General features: G+C 34.4%; 1 protein-coding gene across 3 annotated transcripts in view; it reads left to right on the top strand.

The window, feature by feature from the left end:
• The window catches only part of tp53i11a (tumor protein p53 inducible protein 11a), a 31,897-nt gene extending 9,171 nt beyond the window's left edge, over positions 1-22,726 (top strand). For all 3 annotated transcript variants that reach the window (XM_051115939.1, XM_051115938.1, XM_051115937.1), the window contains exons 3-8: positions 7,267-7,435; positions 13,693-13,751; positions 13,963-14,011; positions 14,750-14,840; positions 18,553-18,654; positions 20,511-22,726. In XM_051115939.1, coding sequence (XP_050971896.1) covers positions 7,310-7,435; positions 13,693-13,751; positions 13,963-14,011; positions 14,750-14,840; positions 18,553-18,654; positions 20,511-20,644 — 561 coding nt within the window. In that variant the 5' untranslated portion in view covers positions 7,267-7,309 and the 3' untranslated portion in view covers positions 20,645-22,726. The remainder of the gene's footprint in view (positions 1-7,266; positions 7,436-13,692; positions 13,752-13,962; positions 14,012-14,749; positions 14,841-18,552; positions 18,655-20,510) is intronic.
• Positions 22,727-23,583: the final 857 nt, after the last annotated feature.

Below are 23,583 nucleotides of genomic sequence, written 5' to 3'. Positions count from 1 at the left end.
ACATCCAGCAACACAACACCTTAATCGCTCAATTCTTGTCTAACTTACATCCCTGCTCCGGCATCAAAACAATGGAGAATCAGTTGGACTGTTAAAACTGATCTAAGGTAAGATGCTCATGTCAATCAACTATTGTGGGAGTGGCATCTGTGGGTGTGACGCCACAACGACAGGCATCTGAGAATGGTTCGATTTGAAAAAGGGAATATTATTGTTACAGATCAATTAAAAACCACTGCATGGATTTTTATCATTATAGGGTAGATTTGTACTTACACTGCCAGCACACATTACATGTTCAAACAACATGTAAAAGTGAACTTAGCATCCGATGACCCTTTTAACAGTTTTGTTCAATAAAACCAAATTATTATTTGCTTTTGACACTTTATTTGAACTAATTATTATTGCTATTTATGTATAAGGCTATTTTAAAGGCTATTGTTTCCTTGGGTCTATTTTTTTACTTAAAAAAAAAGTGTATTATAATTATCCCAGTACTCGATTAATCGTTAGAATAATCAACAGATTACTCAATTACCAAAATTATCATCAGTTACAGTCCTAAAATTATGTAATCTTTCTGAGTTTTAGTACTTTATATAATAATGTACTTATGTCTAAAAGTCACATTTGTTTACTCTTGCTTTACGTTTAAATCTCATGAGAGCCCTGTCCCAAAAATTCACCTTTTTTGTGTCATTCAGAAGAAAGTAAAGGATGGAATACGCTACATGATTTTGCTCAGATTTGTCCCCTGATTTGCAGTCTGTCGAAGTCTGGAGAGTGAGTCTGCAGGATTTGGGCAGGTGAAGATGACAGATTTCACAGAAAATTGTGTAGTGCATGATGGGTCCAGATTTTTTCAGACGAATCTGTCCAGACAGACAAATATATTTGATATTTTGAGCTGCAAAACAAATTGCATGTTTCTTTGTAAGTTTGTGTATTTGGAACATCCTAAAAGTCTGATTCTCAGTCATTTAGTATATGATGTAGTTTTCTATGTGACCATTTACAAAGTTGACTGTGTATAAGGCGTATTGTTTTAAAATCTGTTCAGATTTTTAAAAATGTAGACAAAACTGTTGACACAATTAGATTTTTTCTAGAAGTGTCTTTTAACAGAGGTTTTGATTTATGTGAATTTTATGTTATTTATTTTATATTTACTCTTAAAGGAGCAGTAGACTGAACCCTTTTCTGACTTCATCTCTGTGATAATCCTAGAAAGTGAAGCGTAATTTAATAAATAAAAAAAAGAATGAACATAAATTTATATTTGGCCAGACTATGCAGAGTGAAGTGTTGGTGTGCTGATGTGTGTGTGTGTGTGTGTTGGCAGGTTATAGTGCAGATGGGATCTCAAGTATTCCGGAGAGTCTAGTAATGGGAGCAGGAAAAGCCTTCTTGATAATGGTAGTAAGTTAAGATGCTGCGGATTGTATTGGTCATGGGGGGAAGTGTAGGATAAGGGCTGAGATGGAGAGTTATTCAGTGATGCCCTGCAGCGTAATGTCTGGTAAATTTACTACAGTAGATTTACTTGCAAAGGCCAGTTCACACGGTCTCAAAAAACTTCCAGCAGGTATTGTTGGATCAGTATACGGGTTGCCATTTTTTGGTGTTTTGCACAGAATGTTCTATCGGTGGTTTTCGGGTCATGGAATGTTTGAACAGTCTGGTGTGATTTTCCATCAAACCCTGATATAATCAGACTTAATCATGAACCGTTGCCATGACAATGGGGTAAACGCCTCTGCCAACTCTTTAGAAACGAACATTTGTGGATGTAACTGCCTTTGTGAAACTATACAAATGTGTGTATATGTAGTATGTACTGTATATTTAATATGTAATTGACTGTTTTCATTTTGTAGCATCATCTTCAGCATCAAAATGCAAGAAATGCTAACACTGAATTCAGTGTACATCAGTAATCATTTAATAACTTTCACATCCACTTTATGGACTTCTCTTACGTAAGTTACTACATTTTTATGAGTGGGATGGTTAAGAGCTTAAAATTCTTTATTTAACTTTTTTATACAGACCACTGTTATAAAATGTGTGACTGACAAGATTTTTAAAATGTCTTTTGTGTCTGGAAGCCTGTGTCCGCCACTGCATAAAAAATTAATGCAGTTGCGACTTATTTCACAGTTCTGATTTTTCTTTTCAGAATTGCGTGATACAAACTCACAATTCGGACTTTTTTCCTCATATTGCTCATGTTCTGAGAAATGAAGTCAGAATTGCATGATATAAACTCGTAATTCTGAGAAATAAAGTCACAATTCTGAGAAATAAAGTCAGACTTTATAACATGCAATTGCGAGTTATTAAGTCAGAATTTTGAAATATAAATTTGCAATTCTGAGAACTTATTTTTTCTTTTTTTCCTTTAAAATTGAACTTTATAACTTATTGCAATTGCAAGTTTATGTCTTACAATTCTGAGAAAAAAGTCAGAATTGTGAGATACAAACTTGCATTGTTGAGAAAAGAAGAATGGTAAGATAAAAACTTGAAATACTGTCTTTTTTCTCACAATTCTGGGTTTATTATTTTATAAACTGTGAACAAATTTAGAATTGTGACTTTATGTTTCACAATTTTGACTTTATAACTTGCAACTGCAAGTTTATATCTTGCAGTTCTGACTTTAGAACTCACAATTGCGAGTTTATCACAATTCGGAGAAAAAAGTCAGAATTGTGAGATAAAAAGTCGCAATAACATTTTAACATTTTTAATGCAGTGGTGGAAATGGGCTTCCATACTTATGCTCAACAAAACTGCATTTATTTATTAAAAATACAGTAAAAAATCATATTATTAAAATAACTTTTTTATTTTAGTATACTTAAAATTTGGTGCTCAAGAAATGTCCTATTATTTGTCATTATACTTTTTCTAATATTAACAATATTGAAAAGCTGTGCATTTTTTTTTTTGGTCAACAGCATATATATAGCATATAGCAACAGCATATGTGACCCTGGACCACAAAACCAGTCTTAAGTCGCTGGGGTGTATTTGTAGCAATAGTCAAAAATACATTGTATAGGTCAAAATTATTGATTTTTCTTTTATGGCAAAAATCATTAGGAAATTAAGTAAAGATCATTTTCCATGAAGATATTTTGTGAAATTCCTACTGTAAATATATAAAAACTTTATTTCTGATTAGTAATATACATTGTTAAGAACTCTATGTGGACAACTTTAAAGGCAATTTTCTCAATATTTTGATTTTTTTGCACCCTCAGATTCCAGGTTTTCAATGAAACCATACATCATACATATATATATATATATATATATATATATATATATAGTGTGTGTTTTTATGCAAAGAGCGTAAAAAAGAAAATGGATGGGAAATATACTTCTGAATAAACAAGTTGTGCTTGCTGTGGTTTTGCTCTGATACCTTTGTTCACAATTAAAGAAGCTCAAAGGTGCTCGCCTTCCTCTTTAGGGAGAGGTTGTTATTCCTGCACCAAATTACCAGGTCAGCCAGCTTCATCCTCCAGGCTGATTCATCATCATTTCTGTTATTCTGGTGCTGTCAGCAAAACAGATAATTAAATAGTTTGTTGTGGGTACATTTTAGTGTTTGTTGCTCCCTCGTTCAGATCTCTTGTAAGCTATTATCTTACAAATCTAACTCTTTTCCCAAATGATTTGTGCAAGCAAACAAATCAAAATACCTGTCATCTTTAAAAATAAATTGAAGAATTGGCGACCTGATGTAAAATAATTTTTCCAATCGTCAGTTTAAATGTGTTGGCAAACACTGGCACGATTAAGCAACACATCGTAAGCACACGGCTAATCTAGAATTAAGATGTTTGGCCTCTGTGTGCTTTATAAAACCGTCTTTGAACGTAAATACAATGACATAGAGGAGATGCTCAACATTTGAATAGAGGGGACATCATTAATAACAGCCAACCTCAAATAGCTGATTAATGATTAGAGAGGCATGATCCCTGAATATATTTATGATCATATGAAAGGCACAAAGTTCATACCATTTGTGTTACTAGGCAACTGAAGCAACTTAATGTTTACTGTGAAGATAATGATATGAGATTGAAGAACAATTGGATGAGCTGTCATGGATGGCAGACTGTGAATAAAAGGGATGGAGCAGACAGTTTATGTTTTGCATTTATAATAGTGTTGTAGTGTATAGCCTGAACGTTTTTTAAATTTCTCATCTTAGGGTTCTCCGGCTAAAGGGTCCAAATGGCAAAATAATGGCTGTGAAATTAACAGGTGGTGTAATTTCCAGTTTTCATGAATCTGGGACTGTGACATACACTTATTCACAGTAGGATACTAATAAAAAGGATGAATGTGTCAAAATAACTGATCAGTGTAATTTCATTTTTTATGTAATAAGATGCATTGTGACAGTTAGAGCAATGCATGTGAATCTGCATAGTGAAAATATTTGTGATTTGTGAAAATATTTGGTGGATTTGATTTGATTTAAAATGGCAAATATTTAGTTGATTATTGTAGTTTTTTGGAGGTTAACTTTTAATATTACTGTTATTGCATCAACACAGCTTTGCTATTATGGTATAGGGCTACACTGAAAAAGTACTTGTATGATTTAGTCACCTTTTCAGTCTTCCCAGCATGCACAGATTTAAGTGTATCTCACTGAATTGGTATTTTTATGCGAGTTGTTTGACTTTTTGCCACTTTGTTTTATCATTTTGTATTAGCATACTGTCCTGGAACATTACGGAGTTGTGATTTTGTGAAAGACCATAACAGACTTTCTTTTACTAGAGCCATTAAAGTGAAAGTATGAATCCCATAGGGTTAAAGTCAAAAGCCTATTTAACATTCATAATGTCAGTAGGATTATATCTCTTTAGAGACCATGTTAATAGCATTTAGAAATGCATTAATAGTCTATTTAGATTTCAACATTTTGCAGCTTTATTGTTTTTAAAAAAAGCTATTTAGTGCTGGCAGCTGTTGGTTAAATGCCTCAGTAAAGGAAATTTGTGCTCCATTTGGCAAGTGGCTGCAGTTTTTCTCTCTCCCTTTTTTTTTTATTAGCTGCCTTGCTCAGTTGTCTAATGTGAATGAGTTGAGTAATGGGATAGAACAAGAGTTTTAACCCTGGAGTTCTCTTTCGGCAACATCAGTTAATCTTTTAGCAGTAAGCAGTGTCTAGTGTCTCACAATAAGTTGAGCAGCATCAATCTGTGCTTTCTGTCCTCATTAGATTGAGAAGTGAAGAGCTGAGATCAACATGGGGCAGCTGCTGTCATGAATCAAGCTCTATTCATTAACACCAAACCTAATCAATTAGATTAGACAGGCTTTGGGTTGTTCAATAAGCAGTCTGCACAAGATATCAGAGAAACATGCCCTCTTCCCCGCTGTGCTGCAGAAATCTGCAGTCTTTGAACCTTTTTAAAAGTGTATTCCGTATATATACAGGATAACATTTCCTATTACTGATGAGACATTATGTTATTCCCACCTAAAAATGAAATTCTTTTCACACTGTTCAAAGCTTATTGACAGTAAAGATTCATGCATCACAGAGTTATCGCTGCCTACATTTTTTTCTGAAAATAACCCAATATTTATGGCATTTTTTTATATTATTTTTTTTATTTGTTTGGTTATATCATATCTGTCATTTAATTGATGCCTACTTTAAAACAACGTAGAAATGTAAAGTAATAAAGTAATTTGTGTTTTCTATGCTGATCTTGGAGCAAATTCTTTGGAGTTTGTTTAAACATGCTGTTTTTGAACTTTTTATTTGTCAAATAATCCTAAATAATGTGTCAAGGTTTCCACAAAAATATGATTTTTTTGTATATTGTTTTTAACATTGATAATATATATATATATATATATATATATATATGAAATTTTGACTGAAATTTTCACTGAATTTTTTTTTTAAAAAAGGTAATTTTTAAAATTTTTATGAATTTACATCTCTGTTAACAATTCTGAATTTTTTCCCTCAGAATTGCATGATACAAACTTGCAATTACGTTTTTTTTCTCAGAATTGTGCGACAAAGTCTTGCAGTTACAAGTTATAAAGTCAGAATTGTGTGAAATTATGTCAGAATTACTTACTTTTACAGAATTACTTTTTTTTTTTCTCAGAATTACAATTTATAATTGTGAGTTATAAATTTGAAATTGATAGAACTTATCAGTCTTGTTTCCCCCTCACAATTCTGAGAAAGAAAATCATAATTGCAAGTTTATATCATGCTATTCTGACTTTAAAACTTGTAATTGCAAGTTAATGTCTCACAATTTGAGAAAAAAAATCATAATTCCAAGTTTGTATCATGGAATTCTGATTTTAGAACTCGTAATTGCAAGTTTATGTCTCACAATCCTGGGAAAAAAAACATAATTGCAAGTTTGTATCACACAGTTCTGAGAAAAAAAGAATTGCAAGATGTAAACTCGCAACTGCGAAAGAAAAATTGTGTCAGAATTGTGAGATAAACGACCTTTTAACCTTTTTTATTTTTTATTCAGGGGTGGAAATGGGCTTCCATAGTTTTAATATATTTGTAATGTTATTTATTCCTGTGATGGCAGAATTGAATTTTCAGCAGTTTATATCTCACAATTCTAAAAAAAAATTCTGAATTGCGAGATACAAACTCGAATTTGCAAGGAAAAATGTCAGAATTGCAAGTTTGTATCACACTATTCTGAGAAAAAAATTAATTTTGAGATAAAAAGTTGCAATAACCTTTTTTTTAGTTTTTTATTCAGTGGTGGAAATGTGGTGAATATAACAAAATGCAAGAGACAGATATTATGTAAAATTTTATGAATGAAGGGCATCATAAGAAAAATCTGTGAAGTTTTACACATGCACTCATTTCCTGTGTCTGGTTATAACCTTGGTTTTTTGCAATCTTTAAAAAATGTTTTTAGTATATCCCAAAACAGCTAACACAGTTTCCTCTGAATCTTTGTGCGTGCGGCTGTGTGGAAGGATGTGAACTTGTTTCAATAGGTCACGATGCAATGTTTATATATATTTCAACTGCTGTATCTTCTGTTTAGCCTGTAAAAAAGCCTTACTGATAGCTATGATTATTCTCAGTCAAAATGACATGCTGTTGTTATATTTCACAAACCCTGCAATACTGGTTGTGATTCTTTGTTTCTCCATAACTGGAATACTAGGAACAAGCAATTCTGAGAAAGTGCTCCTGCTGATGTATTATTGTTTCCCCAGTCTCTTTGACAGCTCGTTGAAGTGCCTGCTTTCCTCCGCTGCCATGGCTTCCACACCTCCACCTCTCATGAAGAAGCACAGTCAGACTGATCTTGTGAGTCGTCTCAAATCCCGCAAGGTCCTGGGTGTCGGCGGGGAGGATGATGACGGAGAGGTGCACAGGTCCAAGGTAACATCCCACCTGCCTGCATCAGTCTTCATATTTGACCTCAGTCGTGAAAGTAAACGTTTTTTTATTGATATTTTTCTTATATCATATTTTGAGATCCCTGTGCAGTGTTTCTCAGACTGACATTTTCTTGTATAAAATATATCAAATATTATTTTCTGAGCATCTCATTTAGAAGCTGTTGTTTATCACTCATATATTTCTGATAAAAGCAATACGATGGAACACATTGAATACGGAGCTATTTTCCTTCATGTGAGGTGGGGATACATCACATAAACCACACATTTATTGTGCATTAGGAACACACCTGCTATGGGAGAGGTGGCTGACTAGATGAGTTGTGGCACAGTGTGGCACGCAGCTCAGCTCTAGGACACTAATTGGCCCCTCACACTCATCCTGAAGCCAGCGTGCAGTCACGTTACACCACCACGAATAACCCGCAATGAGAGCTTATTGGCACGACTACCCGCTTCACGCTCAGTGTGCTATTAAAACTCATGGGGCTTTGAGGTAGTCCACATGAAACATGGGCGGCACTCAGACATGGTCACCCTCTCTGCCCCGCACTGTACATCAAACTCTGGGTAGGGTCACAGAAAAAGATCAAAGACAACATCCATTAAGGGCAGTCGCCCATCATCCTCTGTTTCAACAGAGATGGATCAGCCAGCACCATAATGGCTGGAGATATATGCATGAATCCAGCTCCACGTGGGCTTTTAAAGGAATAATTCACCCTGACATGTAAAATGTAGATGAGTTTGTTTCTTCATCAGAACTGATTTGGAGAAAATTAACATTAAATCACTTGCTCACTAGTGGATCCTCTGCAGCGAATGGGTGCTGTCAGAAAGAAAGTTCAAACAACTGATGAAAACATCACAAAAATCAACAAGTAATCCAATTATTGTCTTGTGACTTGAAAAGCTGTGTGTTTATAAGAATCTCTGCAGTAGTAATGCACCTGTATGCATGTTTCATACTGATTACATAATCTGAGAATAATTGGTTGAACTGGTTCATTTAAAAGTAGACAGTTCACTCTCTGTAGATATATTTTTGTCTGTATGTCTGTAAGGCAAGTGTACACAGAGTTTTGGAGTTTTGCGCTCAAGTTTTACAGAGACCGAGACAGCAGAAAGCGCATCCTGTTTGCTTTAAATGTTTTACAAAAGCGCAACGATTTGTTGTTATTAATCTTTACAGATTTGAAAGATGTATTACTCTTATCTTTATGACCAAAATGACAGTATTTTAAGGGTAAGTGACCGCACTGGTGCCTCAATCGATCATGCAGTAAACGTGCTACTGTTCAGCTTCCACACTCTGCACAGACACTTCAAATACGCAGATTTTTCTAGGTTAACATTGGATTGAGTGGCCATGTAAAGTTGCTGCTACATACATCTTTAAAAAGCCATATTTGAGGTTGATGAATGATAGGCAAGCGTTTATACGTCCTGTCCGATGTATTACCACATAAACCAGCCATTAATGAGCTGTCCGTTGCGGACTGCGTGACTTAGGCACTTCCTGTGGATTTTTACTCTTTTTTTTTCTGCGACTAAATGACTAATAAAAGTTTGGTCGACCAAGCCTCTTCTTGTTGACTAACAGTTAGCGGACTATTAGGGGGCAGCCCTAGTGCTTAGCTAACGTTTTAACCTCATTTGTGTGTACATTATTGAAGTTTTTTTAATTGATCAGCGCCACACTGGTGAGATTAGTTTGCACCACGCTGTTAGTTCGGTGGCATTAGCAAACACGTCCCCCCTGCGTGGTCTGTGACACTGCACTGTTTTGTCTCACTTTTGGTGTGTTTGGCTTCCCATATGTACGGCTGAACACTGGTTCTGTCACTTTCAGTCGTGCTGCTTCTAAAGAATGTTATTACTGTAGGTATGCTATGCCAAGATGTATACACCACACCCTCTTCTGAAGACGGGGCGGGAATATGCAGCTCATTTGCATTTAAAGTGATACACACCAAAACAGCTCCTTTTGGACACACCCCCGAATTTTAATTTTCCAGGTGTTATCATAAATTATATGTGGGGTGTTTTGAGCTGAAACTTCACAGACACATTCTGGGGACACCAAAGACCATCTTGTAAAATAAGGCGTATTAGGTGCCTGTTAAACCGTTACTTCTGGCCAAAATACCACTGCATAATCCACAATAATGCTTCCTCCAGTGAAAAATGATTGTCTTCTCACAACAAAATCCACCAACATATTTATTTACAACTGTTTTGGACTGTTTTAACTTCTAAATGGCACATGATCTGTGCATATTTCTCTCCTGACTTTGACAAAATGAAAAATGAAAACAATATTATGGATAGAGGACTCATTTAAAATTAAACCCTGAATGATGAATTTGTTTATTACAAACACACAGCTTTTCACTTCATAAGGTGTTAATTGATTGGCTGGAGCCGTGAGGATTACTTGTGGATTATTATGAAGTTTTTATCAGCTGTTTGGACTCATTGTGAAGGCACAGCAGAGAATCCATTGGTGACCAAGTAATGCAGTGCTATAATGATGCAATGATTTCTCCAAATCTGTACTGATAAAGAAAAAAACTCTCTACATCTTGAATGGCCTGAGGCCAAACACATTTTCAGCAAATTTTAAATTTGTGGGTGAACTACTCCTTTAATTAATTGTCTTTTGGGTGCAAAATTTTTCTGTGCAAAAATTCATATGTGGTAGAAAACGATGTTTGCTGTTTCATTACTTTTTGAACACATACTTTTACAAATTGATTTTTCTATACACCACTTAGCTTGATAATGTGGGGCATGATGTATTTGAAGTGCTCTGCTTAATTTCCCCATTAGCTTGTCACTAAAACAAGCCATCAGCCCAGTTGCTGCGATACTGTGGTCAGGCGAACATACTGTGTAGCTTCTGCCATTACAGGTCTTATGAGAAAACGGAGTACTCCCTGTTCCCAGCAGTTGTCGAGATGTGTTAACCCCCCCCAGAAACAAGCAGAGCGAGGTGTCGATTGAGTGATGGTCTCCATAGCACATGACATGCTCTTGTTTCTCAGTGCGACATGCTTTCTGAACACTTTATCTCTACCATCACTTTTCTCCTGAGAATAATCAATGGCCCACCGTTTTAGCTACTGCTGTTTACTGGGTAAATACAGCAGCATTTGTTCATCAGGTCTCAACAGATTGCTTTGGCAATATCAGTTGAATGAATGTTCAAAGTCTTGATAATAAGCTAATCCTGTAGAATGAAATATTTGCAAAACAGAAAAGGCTGATGTCAGCTTGTCTATGACATCAGCTTTACTGTAAGCCATTACTATTTATGTGCTCCTGAGAGGCTAAAACAGTCGCTGTGTCACACGCCCCCATACGAACACACTCTGTGTACTAGGGCACACAGAAACACTACTTTTTTATTCTTAAAGGGGCCTACCACAACAAGGAAAGTGCATTAGGATTAAGAAAGTGTAACAATTACATGAAGTCTGCATGCTAGCACAGATCACGACTGTGTTCTGCAGGCCAGCAATCACATTATCTTCCGCTCACCTTCCATCACTTTCTTGCTTCCCCTTTTAAGTGACCTTTAGCCAGGATTTCAGCGCCACAGCTTCCCATCAGAAACGGATCGGGTTTTCATCAACACTAAATTACCCATGCTGTGGAGGCTTTTAGTGAAGCATGGTGGAGTAGGGAGATGGATAGAGCCCTCTCTTTTAGGGTGGGAGAAGAAAGAAAAAGCCTGCATGTTTAATGGCCATTAGGGCGTGTTGATTTTTTTTTTTTTTTTTTTTTAAAGCCCTGGAAGCCAGAGCTTTTTTTATTAGATGGAAATGGAAAAGAGCTAGGTAACATAATTGTGATAAATTTCTTATAGAGCACATCATAGTAAAGATGATGCCTATTTCAAAAGTAGGTAAATGTGCATTGCTACTGTATAGTGTTCTACTGATTTCCTGCTGCACATTTGTTCGTTCTTTAAGCCTGCAACCGATGGTTACTAGTGGTAGATCTGACAAGCTTTCTTGTTAGTGTTTTTATGCAGAGAAAGAAAAGAATGCGTTGAGTGAATTATCTGTGGGATTATTTAAGAACATCCAGAACAACTATGAATTAATATCTAAAATTATAATTACCAAGAAGGTGTCATTTTCAGTAAGCTTTTAGGTTTTGTTATTTAATGAGCTAATATTAGACAAGAGCAAGTTTGTGGCAGATGGCTATAGTTGACAGGGTAGGATTGGTCAGTTTTTTTTCAGGATTGGTCAGTTTGTAAGGCCAGGCTTAGCGAAAGGTTCGTTGACCTTTTTATCTTAACCACCTGTTTATGTTTGCACACAAAAATGTACACTACCATTCAAAAGTTGGGGTCAGTAATTTTTTTTAAAGAAAGGATGCAAGTAATTGATTGAAAGTTAATATAATAAAAAGTTAAAATACTAAAGCCATTTATAATGTTAAAGTAGATTTCTATTTCAAATAAATGTTTTTCTTTTAAACATTAAGCTCTTTAAACTTTAAACATTTAAGCAGCAAAACTGTTTTCAAAATTGATAATAACAGTTTCTTGAGCACTAAATCAGACAATTTCAGCTGTCATCAAAGAAATAAATTGCATTTTAAAATATAATAAAATAGGAAACATTTATTTGAAATTATATTTTAAAATATTACTGATTTTGCTGTATTTTTGATCAAATAAAAGCAGCCTTGGTGAACATAACAGACCTACCCATTTTGAAACATAGTCTAGATAAAAAAAAAAAAAAAAGTTAAACATTTTGTAGTATTTATAATGTTTTCATAATTATGTTGCACATTGGTTACTCATATGTTTGTTTAAAGAGAACATTCTCTTGCAATATTACGTCACTTATGTAGGGCCCTATGAAAAGGGTTTAATTTTTTTCAGTTTAAATTTTCAGGATTCTGTTTTTTTTTTTTTTTTGTACGTTTTAATTTTTCTAAACTTAGTTTTATTGGTTAAAGTAAATTTTATTAATCAAAAAGCATGTCTAATTAACTGAAATCATGAAACTTACATAATGTTACAGCAATTTATTAGAGGTTTAACTAAAATTACATTTTTGAGGCCTAATGAAGTGTTTTTCCAAATTTATTTATATTTTTATCAAATTTTTCATTTTCATTTTAATTCATTTTTGATTTCAATTTATTTGAATATTTTTTTTAATAAATAAAAGCATCTCTAAATAATTGATATTCCTAAATATTCCTTAAAACTAATGTTTTAATAATAATTTTATTAGTAGTAGTAGTAATAGTGCTATCATTACATCAAGTAATATTTTTCTTTCACAGTTTCTTCAAGTTAAATCAAACTTTTAGTTTGATGGGTTGTTGTAAAGACATTTTAAGTTCTTCTGTTTATATGATATGACAATATTTTTTCTCAAAAGAAATTGTAAAATTCTCATGAAGTAACTCTCAGAGCAGTTCTAGAGATAATGTTCATACGTTCATGTACTCATATATTGAGGCGGCAGAGGCTGAAAACACCCTGAGCGCCACCACGCTTCAGTATGTGTGTAGTAAATGAAACCGCGCATATGCACTATTCATTCACACAAAGACACACAGAATATGCAGGATTCATATTTAAATAGTATTTTGTGGCTTAATATTGACAGACACTAGTCCATATTACATTTTGATTTAAGTGTATTGACCTACTTTGATTTATTTATCCAAAAGTGGGCAAATTCCGTGACGTTCCGCATTATACAGAATGATTCCGTCCACGTTTTCAGCATCACGGAAATCATAGGGCCCGACCTATGGAGTCACCAGAGAAAGAAAGCATATTGTACCACATTCCACATCCTTATCTGTCTCTCTCTGATTCTGTCTGTGGGAGCTCTGCTCCACTGTGGCCCACAGCGTGAATTACGAACACAAAGCCGTCGTTTTGAAACCATCCAGCCTGCTGTCAAAATAGACCTATTAAATCAAAACAAAACTCAAATTTTCCTATCCATTCCTTCAGATGCTACACCAAAGTTTCCAAATTCACAAAATAAAACTGTGTCCCTCTGCATGCTCCATTCAGTCTTGGCAGGCTTGGGCTATCAACAAATCTGATAATCCCACTTTTGTGAGTCAGTCCTGTTTTCCTAAATTTGACATTTTCCTACCATGGGCCTGTGTTTTTTTGTGCCATTAATGTGTCTCATGTGTCGTATAGTGTTACATGCTAATATAGAGAATTCTCTCATTTTGCAGATCAGTCAGATGTTGGGTAATGAGATGAAGTTTGCTGTACGTGAGCCCATTGGTCTCCGGTAAGACTTCAGAAGTGATCATTCTCTTCTCATCAGACTACTGACTTGGCTTGTCTCTGTCTTTGCATGTGACATCAGACACCCTACTAATTTAATTGCTCTAATGTTCTGTGCAGTTTTGTTTTTTTGCCAGTCTGATTGTGGCTCATTTGTGTCTTATCAGAGGCCAGTTGGTTTGATGTGTAGTGTCTTTCACTCTCTCTCATTGCAGGCTTTGGCTCCTCATCTCTGCAGTGCTGTTCACATCCACTTCCTTGATGGTGAGCAATTTAAAATGTTAAACACTTCATGCTCCAAAATAAAATAATGCTCTTTGTGTTTTGTGCATTTACACTACAGTTTAAAAGGTCATTTTTTTTAAAGAAATTAATACTTATATTCAACAAGGATGCATTGAATTGATAAGAAGAGACCGTAAAACCAATTGTGATGTTACAATAAATAAATAAATGCTGTTCTTTTTAACTGTATATTCATCAAAGAATCCTAAAAAAATCAGTGGTTTCCACAAAAATATGAAGCAGCTCTGTTTTCAACACTGATAATAATAGGACATTTTACTTGAGCACCAAATCAGCATATTAAAATAATTTCTGAAGGATTATGTTATTAGATTAGGTTATATGATTGTGTTACACTGAAGACCAGAGTAATGATACTGAAAATTCAGCTTTGCTATCACAAGTAATAAATTACAGTTTATTTAATTTATCCAGTTTATACATTTAAAATGCGATGTAAAATAAAAAACATTTATTTTTACATTTTAATAATTTTTCACATTATTACAGATTTTGTATTTTTGATCAAATAAATGCAGCCTTTTTTAAAAAAACACTGGGTGGATTTTTATCATGGCTGGATGTGTACACACACTACCAACACACATTTATGTTAAAACAACATGTTAAAACAACATGACCCCTTAGATTTAATGCCTCTCCCTTGAGTTCCTGTAACATTACATTCATTATGTGTCCACCTTCTCTGTGTTGTAGGCCCTGGCTTTTCCCAGCCAGCTCTATGAGATAATATTTGAGATCACCACCTCCAGGATCTCCATCAGACTCTACGGAGGAGCCCTTCTATGTATGTTCTGCTTTAAGGGATAAGGTTTGGCAGAAGAAAGTTCTGTAAGAAATGACAATGACAACAAAGTGGCCTGTTTTGACATACACATTCACTACGTTGCCACAAATATGAGGGAACCCTTTACATATGGTGAATTTGACTATTTCACTCATGTAAATAGCCGACAAGTTTATAATGTATGGAAGCCGGTTTCCACCACTGAATAAAAAATAAAAAGTTATTGCGACTTTTTATCTCACAATTTACTTTTTTTTTTTTTTTTTAGAATTGTGAGATCTAAACTCACAATTGCAAATTATAAAGTGAGAATTGTGAGATATAACTCAAAATTCTGACTTCTTTTCTCAGAATTGCGTGATATAAACTCACAATTGCAAAACATAAAGTCGGAATTGCAAGATAGAGAAACTTGCAGTTCTGACTTTTTTTCTCTGAATTGTGAGATATAAATTCACAATTGGAAGATATAAACTCGCAATTCTGACTTTTTTCTTGGGACTGTAAGATATAAACTTGAAATTGCAAGTTATAAAGTCCAGTTTTGAAGGGGGGACTGATATGTTCTCAGAATTGCGAGTTTTTTTTCTTGCAATTTTTCTTGCAAAATCTTGGAATTCAAACTTTTTTTTTCTCAGAATTGCGTGATACAAAATCGCAATTCTGTCTTTTTTTTCCTCTGAATTGTGAGATAAAAACTTGCAATTCTGAGAAATTACTTCAGAGTTGTGAGATATAATCTCACAATTCTGACTTTTTTTCCATAATTGTAAGATGTAAACTTGAAATTGTGAGTTATAAAGTCCTGTTTTGAGGGGGAAAAAAGACTGATATGTTCTCAGAATTCCTAGTTTTTTTTTTCTCGCAATTGCGAATTTATGTCTCGGAATTCTGACTTTTTTTCCCTCAGAATTGCGTGATACAAAATTGCAATTCTGTCTTTTTTTTTTTCCTCTGAATTTTGAGATAACTTGCAATTCTGAGAAATTATGTCACAGTTTTGAGATATAAACTCCCAATTCTGACTTTTTTTGGAATTGTAAGATATAAATTCACAATTGCAAATTATAAAGAAAAAAAGACTGATATGTTTTCAGAATTGTGAGTTTATTATTTAGAATTCTGGGGAAAAAAGTCAGATTTGCACGTTTGTCACAATTGTGACTATAACTCACAATTGTGGCAATTCTGAGAAAAAAGTCTGAATTGTGAGTTTGTCATGCAATTTTAAGAAAACAAGTCATGTTTCATAAACAGGGCTTGGACTAAGCCAGGATTAGGCCATTGTACAATTAGGACATTTAAGTAACTTTTATATACATGCCTTAGAAACAAACATTACTGGTGTGTATCTCGAGACAAAACAAAGGCACTGACATGATTTAAGATCAGTCAGTGCAAGTTTCTTTCGGTTGAAACAGCTTAGACTTACATTTTAGTCTGGGACTAGGCTTAAAGGAGAAGTCCACTTCCAGAACAACAATTCACAAATACTTTACTCACCCCCTTGTCATCTAAGATGTTCATGTCTTTCTGTCTTCAGTTGTGAAGAAATCATGTGTTTTAAAGAAAGCATTTCCGTTTTTTTCTCCATATAATGGACTTCATTGGTCCCCTGATTTTAAACCAAATTCCAGCTGTAGTTTAAATGCAGAATCAAAGGGCTCTAAACGATCCCAGCCGAGGAAGAAGGGTCTTATCTAGCAAAAGATCAGTCATTTTTTGGGGGGGGAAATAAAAATTTGTATTTTTTTTAAGCACAAAAACTTGTGTAGCACAGGCTCTGGGATGTGCGTTCACGTACTATTGAATCACGTCGGAAGGTCACGTGGACGTAGGTGGAACTACAAACTTAGGTGGAACTTACAAAGCGAACGCGCAAAGACTAAGAAAGTGCAAGTAAGTCAAACGCTGTTTACAAACATAAAGGTACAACGATGTCGGATGATTCTGAAGTTGTAGGAGAAAATAACATGGAGTTTTTCAACATACTCTACCTTTTTGATTCGGAATACACAGACGATGAACTTGTGGTGATTCAAAGACGTGATTCGTAGTAGTGATGGGAAGTTCGGATTACAAAAACAATGGCCGATCGTTTCGCTAGATAAGACCCTTCTTCCTCGGCTGGGATCATTTAGAGCCCTTTGAAGCTGCAAATAAACGGCATTTTGGAAGTTCAAAATCGGGACACCAATGAAGTCCATTATATGCAGAAAAATCCTGAAATGCTTTCCTCAAAAACCATAATTTCTTCACGACTGAAGACAGAAAGACATGAACATCTTGGATGACAAGGGGGTGAGTAAATTATTTGTAAATTGTTGTTCTGGAAGTGGACTTCTCCTTTAAGCCTTGTCTGTGAAACCAGGGGAAAAAGTATTATTAAGAAAAAGAGATATCATTCAAATAAAATGCACGTGTATGTATTTTACCAATTGGGACACTTTAAAATGTAAAATGGGCCACTGTCATTTTATCACTTCTCATTTTGGAAAGGAATGTTTAAATGCGCATTTCTCCACATACCGTTGCCATGTAGCAGATACGTTCACATCTATACGCTTTCGCTTTTTCCACTCCATCTCAATTTATGCATAGCAAATGCATAATGTAAACACATTTGTGCAAGTCTGCCTCCCACTCACAGGAAATATTCATGACTAGATGAGCTTTTCACTACCAGATTAGTGTATGATTTCAAGTGGTATGAATATTTTACGCCTCGGTTTTAAAAATGGATGAGTCCGTACAATTCCATTTAGCCACATATAGGGCAGGGCTTTCAGAGTGCTGGGCAGTGCTATTGTACTGGGACTAGTAATGACCCCCTGCTGCTCCCAGGACGCTTCACTATAACAGCACATGCCAGGCTCACCCCGTGCTTGAGCTTACAGTCAGCCGTAGGAGGTCTTGTGTTATAAAAGATTGCAGGGGTGGCTTATGGGTGTGTGGAAATAAAATCCCTTCCCTCCCCATGCCCTTATTTCATTATAAACAGCAGCCTATTTGTCTTTTCTCCATAATAGCGTAACGCAGCCTCTAATTCAGCATAAAGAAGTTTTCCCTCCCCAATTTGTCTAGATTCCAGCCTTAACCAGTGGGGGATATAGAATATTATGCTAATGTGATTACATACATCATCTGTCCGAGTACTCATGAGTGTGATACTGCAGCGGAGCCCTGGAAGCTTTGCTGTAGCTACACATGATATCGGTATGCAAATTTCAGAAGGGCTGTATTTTGCAGTCTAGACCCCTCGCTGAGCTCCAGTGGTCTTTATACAGTATGACACCTGCTTTAGCTCACAAACAGTTCATATCCCTGTGGCGATGCAAGGTGTGAGTGTTCTTCTGTCAGATCAATGGCCAGTTCGATGGTGGGAATTACTCAAGCAAGGCTGGAAAAATAGTGCTGGCAGATGGCACTTGGCAGGGTTGAAGAAACAGCTACTCTCCGTGTTATCCGTATCCGCAGTGTGGGAGGAGATCAGAAGGACTCTCTGCCATTTTCCCAATCAAAATCAGAACCCACGGCAGCATCGGCCCTCTGATCTTGGGCCAGATTTTAAGCCTTTTAATTCAGAGCCTAAGTGCTTGGGTGTTTTGAGGAGATTCTGCATTATCTTTAATAAATAGGCCTCTTTTAATGTCTCTAAATGACTTAGGATGATCTCAGAATTGACTCTTGAGTGGTTTGCTCTTCCCAACAGGTATCTCATTAATTCTGTGGAATGGCTTGTACACAGCGGAAAAGGTCATCATTCAATGGACGCTACTTACGGAAGCGTGTTACTTCGGGGTACAGTTTCTAGGTGAGAGAGGATTTTTTTTTTTCCTGAGAAAAGTGAGCAGACACTGCTGAGGGATGTGAGAATGGAAACTGACATTCAATCTTTATTCTACCCGTAATTAAGGGACATTTAAACTTGAGGAAAATTTATTAAAGCCACTTTAGAATATTAGGAGTAGTAAGGGTTTTTTAAATATTTTTTTTTATTTTAAACCTATTTAGTTTTTTATATTTTTTTATATTTGTCAGTTTTTTCCCTTATTTTTCAATGTGTTTTTTATGTTATTGTTTTACAATGCAGAGCATTAGAATTGTAACCTATTCTTTAGATTCTTCCAAGAATATGACTAAAACTTTAAGAAATCTGTCCGGAAACTCTCTTGCACTGACCCTGGATCATTGGGTCATCCTTATTGTTGAGTCCTGGTTAGCAGAGAATGCCTGGAGTACTCATTGTTCTTGAGGATGTACTGCCCTCTTATGGCAACAAGCTCTCTGTAAAATTTAATCCAAGCACAAGCAAATAATTGAATATAAAATAAACCCAGTAAAACCCTAAAATAAATGTTGAGGAAGGTGATTACACTTACTTTATTTAGGACTGTCGCATAATAAAAGCCTAGTTCTAAAGTTTCTGAAATATATGGTACATGAATCTACTGGTGATTTATACTTAGATTCATGTTTATTTATATTTTATTTTTTATTACTTATTTACTAGTTCTTTTTTATTTTACTATATTTTTTTACACACACACACACACACACACACATATATATATATGTATATATATATATATATATATATATAGTACACTACCATTCAAAAGTTTTTGAGATTTTTAATATTTGTTTAAAAGAATTTTCTACTGCTCACCAAGCCGGCATTTATTTGATCCAAAATACAGCAAACGCATTCTATTTTTACTATTTAAAATAACTGCTTTCTATTTGCTAAATTTTCAGCACCATGCTGATTTGCTGTTCAAGAAACATTTTATTATTATTATTATTATTATTATCAATATTTAAAACAGTTGAGTACATTTTTTCAGGATTCTTTGATGAATAAAAAAGATCAGCATTTATCTGAAATAAAAAGCTTTTGTACACTATACACTATACCATTCAAAAGCACACACACACACACACATATATATGATTGATCAAAAGTGATGATAAAGACATTTATAATGTTAAAAGATTTCTATTTCAGAAAATATTTTCAGAAATATTTCTTCTGAATTTTCTATTCATCAAATAAACCTGCAAAAAATTATACTGTTTATGTATTATGCTGTTTTCAACAACAACAACAACAACAATAATAATAATAATAAATGTTTTTTTTAACAGAAAATCTGAATTTTATAATAATTTCTGAAGTATAATGTGACTGGGCTAATGATGCTAAAAAATTAGATTTGAAATCACAGGAATAAATTACATTTTAAAATATTCAAATAGAAAACAGTTATTTTAAATATTAAAAATATTTCTAAATTTTCCGTTTTTGCTGTACTTTGAATCAAATAAATGCAGGCTTGGTGAGAAGAGACTTTTTAAAAAAACATTAAAACGTTACTGTTCAAAAACTTTTGACTGGTATTGAGTATATGTATTTATGTATGTATTTATTTATTTATTTCTGTATTTAATTAAAAAAAAAATCCAATCTGGCCTGTCCCTTATGGCATTGTTTGTTGCTACGGCAGCATGTTGTTGTCACTCATTGTACATATTTGCGAGATAAATAAGTTTGTGAATTGAGTGTTTAAACTATGCCTTATGGTAAATGTCTGTATGTACTAAAAAATACTAGCTGGACTTTACAAATTATCTCTAATCTCTATACTCTATTTTTTTTTTTTTTCCTAGTGACATCCATCACCCTTTTGGAGATGGGCACGTTGTCCAACAGTGCGATCATTCTTCTTCTTAGTGAAACTTTCTTCCTCTTCGTCACCTTGAGTTACTATCATCACCTCGGCCGGCGCTCCAAAAAGATCTGAGAGAGGCCAGCTATTTGTTAATTGGGTAGATTGGCACCACAGAGTACTCTGAATACAGTAGCACCACTGCCTGGGCCAAATGAATTTACACTTGACTGAAAATCAACCTCTGTTTGTGGGTAATTTGTATTTTATGTAAGTACAATATCTGGGCATTTACTCTCATTAGATACAGAGGGCCACAGATCATGACTATTGTTTATGTTACATTAAGTTCACAAGAGTGGGTGTAATTATCTAAAAGCTCACTTTTTATGTAAAAGCTTTTCCTGAGAATTTATTGTATGGAGGGTAGATTTATGGCACATATGTCAGAGAATTCCAAATGTGTCAAATTATTTTGGGAAGATGCCCACAATTCAGGTCATATTAAGTAAAAGTTTAGTGAACTTCCTGTATGTGTTGTGATATTCTACGGTAAGAGTGTCATTTTTTTAACGGTACTGGTTTAATTTGTCAGGCACAATAGACCTAGCATACAACAAATAATGCAAGACAAAAGGTAAAAGAATGAATTGCTTACATTCCAATTTAACAAATACAAATTTGAGTCTAATATAGCAGAAATAGAGTTGTTATGTTTATTTATAGTTAGTAACATTTCTAGTAGATTTATTTAATTCACTTTATTACCTCTGTAATTCAGGTAAATTGCAAGTTAAAATTCCAAAGTGATAAACATTGCAAAGTGAAGACTTTAGAAATACATTCGTTTTGAATTCAGCTTCCCTGTAGTACATTTTGTGATATGGTAGGAATAATGGATGTAGTATTAAATGGTATTTAAAGTGTGCATTTCAGAAAGTACCTTATTAACTTTGTAGTTGTAAATGTAGTATTGTCAGACCGTCGAATTGCTTCAAACAAAGAAATTCTATCCCTACGAATTCAGATGCAACAGGGTTTTTTTAAACTGCTTTACATACCTAATGGACATTTACACAACAGTTACTAAAGTAAATAGTGTAATTATGAACTCCCCATTATGACAGATTAAAAGAACAATTCAGCTGAAAAATCTTTTAAGGGTTCAGGTGATTTTTCCATGTTCTGATCTCCATGTCTTTATGGCATTCAAGACGCATGTTAATAATGCTTTTACTCTTACAAATTTATCTATTCTTTTAACAACTACCATTATGCACAAAAATCATAAATTTTAGAACTGTATGTAGTAAGATATAATTTATGCCTTTAGTGATCATTGCATGAAGTCAACAATGCAGATCGACAGTAGCGCTAAAATGTAGCACTTTTATAAATATAAAATGTCAGATTATATCAGTAAAAGATATAGTCAGTGAATAGTACTTCACGAAGTGTTTATTAAAAAATTGTTAGCATGTTGAACTTTTATTAACCTCTTATTGTCACTATGATGTAGCCGTGATTGAGAATGTTGCGTTTCTTTGATCATATTCCCAACATCTAGGCCAACATCAGTGATTATTTTATAATTAGAACTAGCGGGTGTTATTCCAAATAGTGTATGCTTCCATCACTGAACTGTCATTTGAGGTGTGGACAGTAACACAGCCCTTCCATAGATCTCAGATACTGCTTCCAGTGAAACCTAAATGGCTTTATTCCAAAGGGAAATCAGAATATGTGCTTTGGAAACCACAAGTGAGATGGTATTTCAGACAGAGGAGGTGTGATTAACCCAGTTCATTATTAACTATATTAACTGCAGTACTTCAGAACACAAATGCTGTTTGTTTATTTATACTGTGCATCTCTCTTGAGCTGTCTAGTAATGGTTGACTAGCAAAACAATAGACTATGATTTAATTGTGAAGTCAAAGCACAGTTTAGGGTTATGTACACTAGACTCGATATATTTTAGGTCACTTTTTGCTTTGTAAATGTTTGAATGATTCTTAAACATTGTACTTTTGCAACGTTTTTTGAATTTGTTTTTGCTTTTGAGAAAAATGACTGCAATGTCAGTTTTTAGAATGTTAAAATTTTTGGTTCTTTTATGTGTTTTGAACAAAAAAACACTTATGTATGACAGGTATGTATCTACTTTTTGTAGAGAAACAGTGAATGTGCTTAATAAAACTATAAAGTTTTTTTGAATGGAAAATTATTCTTGAATCATAGTCTGATTTCTACCCACAGGAGCACCGATTCTGATCTGTACCTAAATGTGTTGAGATGGTGAGATCTAATATGCATTATTACAAACATACTCCTAAAGTATATAGGCCTCTATATATATTTGCAAACACTGAACTTTTACGGAAAGAGTGATATTATATATAACTCTATAGAAAAAAAATCATTTGACTCTCAAAGTAAATGGTGCATTCTCTTTCAATATTAAGTGTTATGATGACTTGAAGTGAGGAGCGGGTTTGTTAGGTAAGTACTGATACAACTGTCCTGAATGTGCTGCTTGTTTGGTTTAAACTGTGGACTTCCCCTTTTAGGGACTTGCAGTTTTGTTTTAAGCATGTTGTTACAGCTACATGCAACAAATTTGTACCGACATCATTTCAGCAGATTACATTTCTCAGAGTGAATCGTGCTTTTACTTTCTTACTGACAAAAAAAGGTTTGTTCATTGGGCAGGTGCAGCCCATACAGAATTGTAATTGCAGTATGTCATATTGCCATATGAGCATATTGCCAAAATTATATATTAGCCAATATATAACTTTCTCATACCTGTATGTGCATCCTCAGGGTAGATGAAAATGTTTAAGATATTTATAACATGTATCCACCTTTTTCTTGCCATATGCGTCCAGCTTTTTTTTTGCTGTACAAAACAGTTGATGTGTCTTACCATATTATTTTAAATGTATTATCTTAATTATGAGCACACTGGTTTGTAGTGCAATCAGTTTTACCTTTTACTACAAGTTGTTATTTTTCTCATTATTTCCCTGTAGCGGCTAATGAACCGGAAGTCTCACCCATAGGCTTACTTC

The sequence above is a fragment of the Labeo rohita genome, chromosome 7 (genome assembly GCF_022985175.1).
Source record: "Labeo rohita strain BAU-BD-2019 chromosome 7, IGBB_LRoh.1.0, whole genome shotgun sequence".
Lineage (NCBI taxonomy): Eukaryota > Metazoa > Chordata > Actinopteri > Cypriniformes > Cyprinidae > Labeo > Labeo rohita.
This window is presented reverse-complemented; position numbering and strand designations above follow the sequence as displayed.